Below are 11993 nucleotides of genomic sequence, written 5' to 3'. Positions count from 1 at the left end.
TTTTGTTTTTTCCATTCATCTTTAAATTAAACCCAGCTTTTGATTTGCTGCAGGGTTTCCCACAGGACCAGATGAGACTGTGGCCCATGCAGGCCCGGAGCAATGGAACCAAGCGACCCGCCATGCTCGACTACGAGGCCGACTGCAACAAGTCGGTAAGTGTTTGTGTTTCTCAGAGCCATTTGTGGGTGTAACCTGTGGAGCTATTTTTGGTTCTCTGACAGTTTGTGGAACACGTTCGTGTGTAGTTTTACGTGCAGTCAGGTGAGAAGCTTCTGCTGTATTGTTCCTGTACATCCTGTTCAGGTGTGGTTCTGTGACATGTTCATTTTAATTTAGTTTACCCCACAGGAAGCAGGAGAAAGCAACTGAGAGATGATTGAATATGATTGAAAATGGCCCACATGTGATGGAGGAGTCACTGATTCCAGGAGCCACATTAGTGCATGTGTGATATGTTACATGAGCATTGGTGCCCATGCATGCATACACTACTCTGTGCATCATCTTCCACTCTTAGAAATACACGTATTTATTGTAAGTTTGAATTTGTGCTCTTTTGCATTTCAGATGATCGACTTAAGCGACAACGAGAACCCCTGGACAATATTTCTGGAGACTGTGGATCCAGAGATGGCAGCCAGTGGGGCCACGTTACCCAAGTTTGACAAAGACCGTAAGTCCCACACACCCAGCTCAGTGTGACTTCTCATCCTTTTCTGTTGTCTAATAATCTTATCACCGTGCAGCATGACCCCTACGTCATTCTTCTATTTAATTTTCGTGGATCTGTTTTGAACTGGCTTCGTATTCTGAGTTAGCACAGTCACACTGCCACTTGAAGTACAAGAAATGCAGCTTCAGAGGTGAAGATCACTGGGGTGTTACTGTTAACACTGTAGGAAACACTCCATAATGTTTTACTGTACTCAGAGTAGTTTTAGGTTTTGTGTGGCTCGATTGGCACTACAAAGTTAAAATCATCTTACCTCGTTTAAATTGCAGCACTTCTTGTGGTCATTTATTCTTTGACAGGCTGTCCAGCAATGTCTTTGTTTAGACCACGTTGTTGTCATCGGTCGGTTCGCCAGAAATGCTATCGTACTGTTTGTGACTTTGTCTCTTTCTTTTCAGATGATGTCATGTTGTTCCTGAAGATGTATGATCCAAAAACCAGAAGCTTAAATTATTGTGGACATATCTACACACCTATATCCTGCAAAATAAGTAAGTGGTGGCAGCATGCAGGTCTATTTGAAGCTCAGCACACAGTCATACTTGAAGTAAAAAAGTGCTGATTAAATTGTGTTTCTGTTACTCTCTTCTCTCTGTAACCAGGAGACCTTCTGCCAGTCATGTGTGAGAGAGCAGGGTTTCAGCAGGAAACTAGCCTTATCCTCTATGAGGTGATCTATTTATGTAGCTCTCACTCGCTGGCACATTCCTTTGCCTTTTTCTCACTTGTTCTCACTCTTCACTTGCTCCTTCACACACACACATACACACACACACGTTCTCCCGCTCTTCTATCTGACACACACAAGCTTTGCCTCGCAAACTCTCTCATGCACACTTTGACTCTGTCGCATGCAGCGTCTCTACTTCTCACACTTGCCCTTCTGCGGCTTTGCACGTTTACATTATCCTCAACCGAACACTCTTGTGTGCAGGCACAGCTTCACTTTAACTGCATTTCCCACGATGCCTCTGTGTGTTGCAGGAAGTAAAGCCCAATCTAACAGAGCGGATACAGGACTATGATGTCTCTCTGGACAAGGCCCTGGATGAGCTCATGGACGGGGACATCATTGTCTTCCAGAAGTAAGACTGTTTGTGCATTTGGGATGTTCAGTGTGACCTCATTTATATCACAGTAGAGTGTTTTGTTTGCCCCACACATGCGGACATCCCGCCGTTGGTCTCATTTCCGCTGAGTGACAGCTGGGGGCAGCAAAGCCCCAACAAACGTAACAACACGCCAACAAAAGCAGTGAAGAAGGCTGTGAGCAATTAAACATGGATGTAAAAATGCTAGATTTGAAATGAATAAATCTAATGTGTCATGAGGAAGCAAATGTACTCCACATGTGTGTTAGACCCCCAACGATACCCAGGATGTGTTTTGGAGAGTAGCAGTGAATGTGAACTCCACAGGGCGCCTTAAAGCTGAACTCTGATGGAATGCAGAGAAACGAGGAAGATCTTGGTTAGAAATATTGTTAGTTTTCATATTCTGCTTTTTCTCTGCTGCTTTACAGCCTTGTCTTAATGTGTTCCCCTCATCGCACCTCCTGCGACCTGTTCTTCATCTGTCTCTGTCACATCTTTGTCTACTGTCTGCTCTCCTTCCCGTCTCCTTTCTGCCTCATCCTGTCAACACTAAACCGTCTGTATCTCGATTAATCTGTCTTTCCACCTCCCTCCAATCGTGCAGGGACGACCCAGAGAATGACAGCAGTGAGCTGCCGACAGCCAAGGACTATTTCCGGGATCTCTATCACCGCGTGGACGTCATTTTCTGTGACAAGACCATCCACAATGACCCCGGCTTCGTGGTCACGCTCTCTAACCGCATGAACTATTTTCAGGTACTTTGTTTGAAGTTTGCCATTTCAGTACGCTTGCATCAGCTCTGTTGAAAGGAGTACATCAACTTCCTGAATTAAAAAAAGAAAAAAAAAACACAGCTGGGCCCTTTCAAAAGTTATTTAAAAGTGACATTAAACCATAACATTGAAGTGTCAAAGGAAAACTGATCACATATGGAAAATCGCTCAAGTGAACATCTGGCAAATGGCTTTAAACACAAAGACAGAGTGAAATATCTTTTGAAAAGCCCAAATTGCTTGATGTTCTAAATGCATCAAACCTGCCGAAGTCTGAGCTTGGTGTATTATAAATAATATCTTTTAGATTATCCCCCCTCCCCTCCTTCATCTTCTCAGTTAGCAGACACAGATGAAACCTGACAGCCATGCGCTGATCCTTCGTCTAATGTGTGCTGTCTGTTTGTCAGGTGGCCAAGACAGTAGCGCAGAGGCTGAACACAGATCCCATGCTGCTGCAGTTCTTCAAGTCACAGGGGTAGGAGGCTTGTCTCATCCACACACACACACACACACGCGCGCGCGATCAGTGATGCAGAGGACACAGGAGTTTCATACCTTTGTAACGTAGTTAGAAATTGTTGGTGATATTGTTTCCATCACTGTTTCAGTCAGTGAGAACAGTGCACCTCTTCAGCTGATACTGAGTCAATTTTGACTTCATTTTCGAATGATTATCAACATTTTGACAGATACAGAAGTGCGTCGACTATATTTATACTCCGTGTTCTCACTCTCGCAGCTCGTGTCATGTTTGCCTTTGCTTTGTAGAAATGTTGCGTAACCTGTCCCCCCCCACCTTTCTCTGTTGTTTTCCTCTAACTCCTCCCACTCTGCCTCCCTCCTGTCCTTCTCTCTCCCTCACCATTCCTCCTCTGTTCTGCCTCTGCATCTCTCAATTTTCTCATCTTTCCCCTCTTGTTCACCCCACTCCCCTCCCATCTTTTCTCTCCTCCATCACTTCTTTTTTTTCCCGCCCCCCCGTTTCTTTTCTCCTGTCATCTGTCCCCCCCCTACCTTCGTTGTCCTCCCCCCCTGCCTGGTGGTGTGGTGGCCAGGTACAGGGACGGTCCAGGGAATCCTCTCAGACACAACTATGAGGGAACGCTGCGGGACCTGCTGCAGTTCTTCAAACCGCGGCAGCCAAAGAAACTGTACTACCAGCAGGTAGGAAAGACTGTTTGTCATGCCGCTCATCCTCCTTATTCCACGCAGACCACGTCTGTCTTAACACTCCTTTGTTTTGTCTTTAAGTCTGTTCATTCTTTTCAGTGTTTAGATTTGTCATTGCAGCTGTGTCTTTCAACCTGAGCTGCAGCGCTTAATGGATAAGCTCTTTGACAGACATTTATTTGGCTGCTCTTCTGATAACCGATGAAACATTTGTCACAGGGAAAAGAAAAGCATGAGGGACTTTTCACTGTTTCCTGATGTGTCACAGACCAAAAGAGCAATTGATTAGCTGAGAAAATGTTGAGCAGCTAAGTCAATAATAAATGTCGTTTTTGATTGCAGGCCTACTTTCAACTGTCAATGTTTCCCCTGTGTGTTTTCTTATCATATTTCTTACCAATCAAAGATGCTTTTTGCATTCCCGACGGTTTAGCACACAATGTAATTATGTCTGCACAGTAAACCGTACTTGAGATGGAGAAGCAGATCTATGTCCAACAATGAGCCGACTGCATACTCCGTCAGGGAAGTGTCGGGCCAGCTGCTGTTTACGATGCAGCTTAGTTTGTATTAGATGGTCCTAGCCGAGCTAACAAAGCTAAAGCTATCTTAACCAGCTTACAGCGGTCAGCTAATGTAAACATCCCTGTGCCAGAAAAAGACGAAGTTCAGATAAGATGAGCCGCACATTCTTCATCCTCCATCAGTGTATTTTTCCAGATAAAACAGCTGCACCTCCAGCCTGTCTGGCAGTTAAATAAAGTTATTTGTGCTCAAACTGAACATGCTGTATTGAATGCAGCACAGAGCGAAGCATCTTTCTGACTCTTTCCTTCTCTCCTCATCCATCTGCAGTTAAAGATGAAGATTACAGACTTTGAGAACAGGAGGAGTTTTAAATCCATATGGCTCAACAGCCAGTTCAGAGAGGAGGTAAAACACACACACACACACACACACACACACACACACACACACACACACACACACACACACACACACACAGAGTTAACAGCCACATCATGTGTGTCAGTCTCTTTCACTCACACACTCACAGTCCCCTGAGGAAACGGACATAAACTGTGCGTATGTTTGTTGCAGGAGATCACCCTCTACCCTGACAAGCACGGCTGTGTGCGGGACCTTTTGGAAGAATGTAAAAAGGCAGTGGAGCTCTCTGAAAAAGGCTCTGAGAAGCTCAGGTATCCATCCTGCAGGAGTGTGTCATTGTTTTAGCGTCATGCCTTTCAATGTGTTTTACAGCCCCCTGTAGCTGCAGGGGTCCTACCCTGTGGAAGCTTAATGTGATGGTGAATGTTATGAAAGCGAGTATCAGTCATGTCAGCTGTTTTTATGCAATCTGAAGACATTTCTAATCACAGCTGTGGCATTATCGTACATATGTGTATGAAGATAAGATTTCACATTGGCGACAGATTGAGGAAAGCCATCGCAAGCAGACCGTAGAGCAGATCGGTAGGGTGTGCAAGTGTAAGTCATTCACCTGCCTCCACCCTGAGACCAAGTTCAGCCCACAGTTTAATTTGTAAATCACAATCCTCTTCACATACCTGACAGTTTGTCCCCAGTGTATCTTGGGTGAGGTTCTTGTTTGAAAGACCTCCCATTTAAATGTTTTATTGAGGACTTCCTATCCTGGCCTGGTGAAGCCAGCCTTTTGCCTCCTCAGTGTCCTCAGAGGTACTCAAATATCACAGCCTGCACAGATTCATCTCACTTTCATGAAGGAAGCGGTCTCTAACAACACTTGGATTTTCAGATCTGAGTCCAATTAGTATTTTTTATTGACTAATTTTAATGTTATTCCCTTTTTTAATGTGATTTCATGCTCTGAAATATGAGTTACTGTAGAGCACTAATCCTCTCTTCCGTTGTCTGCTCCCTCTCTCTGTCTCTCCTGCTCTGTTTTTCTTCCTGCAGGCTGTTAGAGATAGTAAGCTATAAAATCATCGGGGTTCACCAAGAGGACGAGCTGCTAGAATGTTTATCTCCGGCTGCCAGCCGCACCTTCAGAATAGAGGTAAGTGTGTATGTGAGGCTTCTCCTGTCTCTCCTCTCTTTGTAGTTTATTTTTAGCCGTTTTTCCTCTTGTCACTGCTCCACCTAACCAGGCCAGGAGCATGACAGTTAAACTTTTTCACATGGACGGCTCAGTTTGTCTACACAAGCAGCCGCTCTGGCAGCCATCATTTGCAGGGTTTAAAGCAGAGAGTTCATTTTGACCGTACACCCAATTCATAACCTGCTCTCCAGTTAAAAACCGACTAAATCTCTTACTTTTCCCGTTCTCTTTTCTTTCTCAGGAGATTCCGTTGGACCAGGTGGACTTGGACAAGGACAGTGAAATGCTAATCCCTGTCGCTCACTTCCACAAGGAAGTCTTCGGCACCTTTGGGATCCCCTTCTTGCTCAAGATCAGACAGGTATGTGCTCTCATTTTCCTCTTGTTGAAAGCTTGAACTGAGACTAGTTTACAAGTCTGAAAGTAAGCAAATACTCAGAAAAGAGGCAAAATTGGATTTTAATGGCGCTGAAATGTGTGCATGTGTTATGAACGTTGTACATTAGCCTGTAATTTAAATGTGTACATTAATACATTGGTTCCCAAGTGGTGTGCCATGAGTGGGCTTGTGCCGATTGGCCATCAGATCATGTATCGACAAAGGGATGATGAGCAATTGGTTTTTCCCAAAGGCAATTTTCACTTACTTACTAACAGAACTGGGATGTTAATGAAGTCTAGAATATGCGTCCCACTGTGCATTTAGAGTGTTTCTTGTGGAGCGGCATGTCCACCCGCTGAGCTCCATTAATAAGCACAAGTGATGAGGATTTTAATTCCTAAAATTACAAACCAGCCTTTTCAATGGATCTGACACCTCGCATCCTCCCTTGGCCAAGACTGTGGTCTTTCCTATGTAAGAATAGTTAACATTATAGATGATTTGAATTATGATGTTTAAGATACCAGTGCAGTGATATTGTAGCACAAACACAGACTTTTGCAGAGCTTGCAGGCAGGCTGTGTAATCTCCTTCAGCTCACCTTTGGCATCTGAGTAAAACCCATAATATACAAGAGTTTCTTTGACACTAACCCCATGTCTAGACTGCCAGCGTATCTCTCCTTTTAATCTCTGCAGCTCTGTCTGCACCAGCTCCTTGCAGGCCCGCGTCTCAGCGGTGTCTCACAGGTATAACTGTGACCTGAAGCGTTTAATTACGCTCCAAGTCAATTTTTTTCAGCGGTATGCCTGTAAACACAAGATTGATGCCCAATAACGGAGCACTGAATAAATATATTTATCTACATTTTGCAACCCAGGCAAAGCATAGCGTGATACTTTGAGACAGAGAGAGCAACGGCCCACTTTTCCCATCATGCCGTGCTGGACTGAGTCGCTTAAGTTTGCTGTTTAATGTTTGAAATATAAATATTACTTTTTGGTAAGAGTGTCTTGGCCCCCCTCCCACAGGGCGAGTCATTTCGGGAGGTGATGAGGAGGATCCAGACCATGCTGGACATTCAGGAGAAAGAATTTGAGAAGGTAAAACATCACACCCAAACTAATGAATACACATTGTTCATTAAGAGTCATCATCAGTCGACGTGACGTGAGACAGAACTCAGTATAACCAGTCAGAGTGTTTAGTTTTCTGGGGGTAAACACTGCTAGGTTGTCAAATAACACGTTTGTTTGCTTGTTTGTGTGTGTGTTCGTCCTCAGTTCAAGTTTGCGATTGTGATGATGGGGCGGCATCAGTACATCACTGAAGAGGAGTATGAGGTCAACCTGAAGGACTTTGAACCACAGCCAGGTATTTACTGCTGCTGCTAACACAGCTGCTAGCTTTGTTCCAGTGGTTGTAACTGAACAAACACAGCAGGCTATAGCCAAGCCCTCAGGATACAACAAAAGCAGGCAGATGCATCACAAGGACAGTCCTGAGAGATCAGTCATTTAAATGTGAGGTGGAGTGGAGGACGAATCCTAAATGCTGTGTCGGTCAGTTCGATTCATGCAAGAGCAGAGATGCAAGATCGCATATATACCTGCTTTCTTTTGTGTATCTCTATAGATTTGTGTTTGTCTGGGTTATTATGCATCGTCATAATTTCAGAAACCACAGTATTTACCATCTCTTATCATAGTCTTCGATGAGGTTTCCTGTGTCTTTCGAAATGGCGCACTAACTCTTCAGAGAGGTCTGCCAAGGTGTCTAGAAAGTGTCTCACAGTTTAGATCATCCTCCTGAGTGTGGATGATTCTGAGGCAGGGAGGGAGAGACCAAGGGTGGAGAGGGACAGACAGACACTGGAGAGGGACACACTGAGGTTGGACTTGTAGTGGTTGTGTCTGTATCAGAAGAACAAAGGAGACCTAAAAGCAGTTAACCCTGAATGAGGCCATGTTGCTCTGAAATCAATAGTTTGTTCTCTGATGTGATGGCAGTTTTGAAATGTTACGAAACTGTTTTAATTTCAATACGCTTACTGTTCTGAGCCAAGGCAGCAACAAGTGTTCAGGATTGGATTGAGCTGGCAGAAAGTCTCCTTCAGTGTAGAACTGCAGATCATTTGTGGGCTTTCAAAGTCCAGCTAAACATGGCCTACGCTTTGGCAGCATTAGTAACCACCCGGAACACAAATGTCTTGATAATCTAAATAATTCCAGTCTTATTAACATGCTTACCTGGCTTATGGTGGGCTGTAACAAAGACAAAGTCCAGGAGAATCAGATCGAATAACTGCTGGCTTTACTTCTACTGAGAGCACTTCAAAACACATGTGAGCCAGATGTATATCTATAACCCCTGTCATGTTACAGGGCCCCTGCATTTCTGGGGTCCCCTGAATCATTCATGGTACCCTCTCCCCACCCCATTATAGCACCCTTGCTTTAATCAGGCCAGAAGTCATTAGCACGAGGAGCATCTCAAACAGCAGTACTAGTGTATACACTTGTATTTATTAAATGTTCTTAATACTTCTAAATACTAAAAAGTCTCTTATCTGAGACTTTAAAAGCTTCATTAGCGTTACTTCAGCCAAAAAGCTTAAATATTCCTCAATATCACCGACAAGTGAGCGATGTCTCTGTGTACTGTTAATGTGCTCTGCGACCACAGTTACTGTCACTGCTGCTCCACACAAACACTTTCTGTCGTCTCCCTCCAGGTAACATGTCCCACCCGCGCCCCTGGCTAGGGTTGGATCATTTCAACAAAGCTCCAAAGAGAGGTCGCTACACCTACCTGGAGAAAGCAATCAAGATCCACAACTAAAGCAGCCCGCCCTTCCTCTTTGTCCTCCTCATCCTCCTCCTCCTCCTGCTCCGCCTTCCTGCCTCCCTACTTTAACACACCATAACCACAGACTGTAACCAACCGTGTGTGTGCGTGTGTGCGAGTGTCCGTGCGTGCGAGCGTGCTTGTGTGTGTGCGTGTGTGTTCATCACTTTTAACACCCCGCCTGGACACCTCTACAGCTCTACACCGGCACTATGTCTTCAGCGATACGGATCTTGCTGCAGCTGACGGATTATCCCTCAACCACAAAATAAACTGCACCAACCACCTCCTGACTGTTGATTTTGTTGTTTATTTTATGTTTTTTTGTTTTTTTTTTATCATCTGTCTCTTGGTTTGAGGCTGTCTCCACCCCCACACCACCCCCCCTCTAGCTTCTTTACCTGTTGACTGCTTTTTTTTTGTTGCCTGTCTGGAAGTGGGAGAAATGAAATTGGATTTTAATATAAAAAGAGGAGAGAGAAGAGGAAGTGAAACACAGTATAGATATATGTGTCTATATATATATATATATACATATATATATATATAGACACATATAAATATATATATGAACTTCTAGACTTAGTTTGTTTTTTCTTTTTCCCACCCCACTCACTGGCTATTTTTCCTTCATTTTTTTCTTTTTGGGGGGGTTGTTTTTAAATAAAGAGTTGTTTGAAGAGGCATCAGGCTGCTGTGTGGAGAGTTTGATGGAAGGATGCTTGCGAGGACTAACTGACAGAAAAAGAGGGGGAGGGCGGATGCTCATTCTTGGAAAAAAAAAACCCGGCTGCGAACTGGCGTCCATCCCGAGGCTCACTAGTTGTCCTTTATATTTTCTGCTCCCATCTTTAGTGCAACAAAACAAGTATTTCCAAGTTTACACGCACTTCTTTCTCGCTTAGTTTGGTTGGAGGAAAAGTGAATTAATTTTTTTTTTTTGTCTCTTTCTGCAGATCTTGTATAATAAAATAAAAATTCACAGCATCTGTTTAAAAATAAATGGGGAAGAAAAATAAGGAGGAAGGTTTGTCTGTATTTCATCTTGCACGTTGGCACTTAGGTTTCTCAGGACGGGCAAATGTACAGTTTGGTCGTGGCTTTGAGTTGCTCGGTGACTTTAAAGGAACACACACACACACACACATGCACGGACATAACCCCTTGGCTTTCTCTTCCATTCTTGTTTTTAGAGGTGGGCGGAGGGGTTGATGTCTCTCTCAGTCATTCCTCCTCTGAACGCAAACACACTCGAGCTTGGTCATCTTCTCTCTCGATTGAAACTGTCGCCTCTGGGCGACTGGGAGCAGTAACTGCGCTATGCTTGTTAGGGAGCCTCAGACGCTTTGAGCCCCACAGGTTTGAGGATTGTGTAGAGACAAAACCAGCATTGTAAGAAACACTTTAAGTCCTATGAATTCTTTTGTTTGTTTGTTTCCTTTAAAGCACAGATGGAATGCTCCCCTAATAGCGCATAGCTGGCTCTGTAAAGACAACATTTAAGAATTGTATATTTAAAAATATGAACGTGTAAAATTTAAGAGAAACACACGCCTTTGTTGTTGGGTACAGAAGGAGCCAGGTGTCCATATTTCTTATGTGTAAGGATTTCTCTTTTTCTTTGCGTTCCTGATGTACCATTGACGATTTTTTTTTTTCTGTTACATTTGGATTTTATTTTTTCTTTTCAAAACTAACTGCATTGGTTTTGTCTTGTTAAAAAGCAGTACAAAGATGACCTGCAGAATCACACCTTAATTTGATCTTTTCCAGTTTAAAATCCTCAGTGTAGCAGCAGTGTACGACAACTATTCCTGTATATTGCCTTTTTGCTGGAAAATGTATGTTGAATAAAATTTTCTATAAAAACAAAAACACTGCTGCTCATCCATACCGGCGCTCCACCCAAAACACTGCTCAAGGAGTAGCTAGACCTTTTGGGAAGTACTCTTATTTGCTGTTTTGGTGCAGAATTACAGGCAAAGACTGATGCAATGTCAATTTTCTCATCTAACTCTTGGCAAGAAAGCGTATTTCCCCAAAAGTCAAACTACTCCATCAAGATTTAAAGTCGCCTTCAACCTCTAACCTGTCAATATCTTACTCCTTGGATGGCTGGGAATCATTTGTCAAAAACTTGCCTATGTGCACTAAACTCCAGAATTACACAGCATGCTTCAGGTTGGAAGACATTTTCATTAAGGGTGTTTCTTCTCAGTGAGGTCAGAGGTCGGGTTCATATAAAGAGCAGCACACCCTGGAGCTGACAGTGATGTCTCGCTCAGTAATGGCTGCCCAAGAGCGTTGAGATGATTGGTACAATTTAAAGCAGACTAAGACCAAGACCCCAAAGTGATGCTTTATGGTAAATGCTAACCTCAGCATGCTCACCTGCTGAAGTGTGGCGGGTGTAATCATTAGCATGCTCACTGCTGGTGTGCTAGCATGCAAACATTTGTTAATTCACACTTAAAGCACAGTTGAGGCTGGAATGTCATTAGTTTTGCAGGCAGGCTTTGTGGTCGTAAATCAAAGCACTGAATGAATAAACATGTTGGCCTGATGGTGGCGCTAGCAGACCAGAGATCGAGATAGTTCACTCTGAGGAACAGGAATGTCTACTATCATTCCTGGCATCCAGTAGTTGACATATTTCAGTCTGGACCAAATTGGTGGATGAACTGACGGACAGGCCAACGTTGCCATCCATTCCATCCGAGCTTTTGATCATGTGCACTTTGCCCAGTTGTCGTGCGAAAGTATTTTTTATGAGAGCCCCACAACTTCACAACCACATTGGTTTAAAAATTGAGATTAGAGGTCTGTGTGACGTGGCCAAAAGCTCCAGAATATCCACTTCATGGACCCTGAGGCGAGGTGGTCTTGAAACAGCAGTGGTGGA

General features: G+C 43.8%; 1 protein-coding gene across 3 annotated transcripts in view; it reads left to right on the top strand.

The window, feature by feature from the left end:
- usp7 (ubiquitin specific peptidase 7 (herpes virus-associated)) overlaps positions 1-10966 on the top strand; it is a 25577-nt gene extending 14611 nt beyond the window's left edge. For 2 of the 3 annotated variants that reach the window (XM_070980837.1, XM_070980835.1), the window contains exons 17-31: positions 54-155; positions 571-676; positions 1135-1227; positions 1339-1406; positions 1721-1821; positions 2435-2588; positions 3017-3084; positions 3665-3773; positions 4635-4712; positions 4881-4981; positions 5721-5820; positions 6104-6223; positions 7276-7347; positions 7528-7618; positions 8979-10966. In XM_070980837.1, the coding sequence (XP_070836938.1) occupies positions 54-155; positions 571-676; positions 1135-1227; positions 1339-1406; positions 1721-1821; positions 2435-2588; positions 3017-3084; positions 3665-3773; positions 4635-4712; positions 4881-4981; positions 5721-5820; positions 6104-6223; positions 7276-7347; positions 7528-7618; positions 8979-9085 (1470 nt within the window). In that variant the 3' untranslated portion in view covers positions 9086-10966. The remainder of the gene's footprint in view (positions 1-53; positions 156-570; positions 677-1134; positions 1228-1338; positions 1407-1720; positions 1822-2434; positions 2589-3016; positions 3085-3664; positions 3774-4634; positions 4713-4880; positions 4982-5720; positions 5821-6103; positions 6224-7275; positions 7348-7527; positions 7619-8978) is intronic. The other variant, XM_070980836.1, reaches the window with a different exon arrangement.
- Positions 10967-11993: the final 1027 nt, after the last annotated feature.

This window comes from Chaetodon trifascialis, chromosome 15, assembly GCF_039877785.1.
Source record: "Chaetodon trifascialis isolate fChaTrf1 chromosome 15, fChaTrf1.hap1, whole genome shotgun sequence".
NCBI classification, from domain to species: Eukaryota; Metazoa; Chordata; class Actinopteri; order Chaetodontiformes; family Chaetodontidae; genus Chaetodon; species Chaetodon trifascialis.
This window is presented reverse-complemented; position numbering and strand designations above follow the sequence as displayed.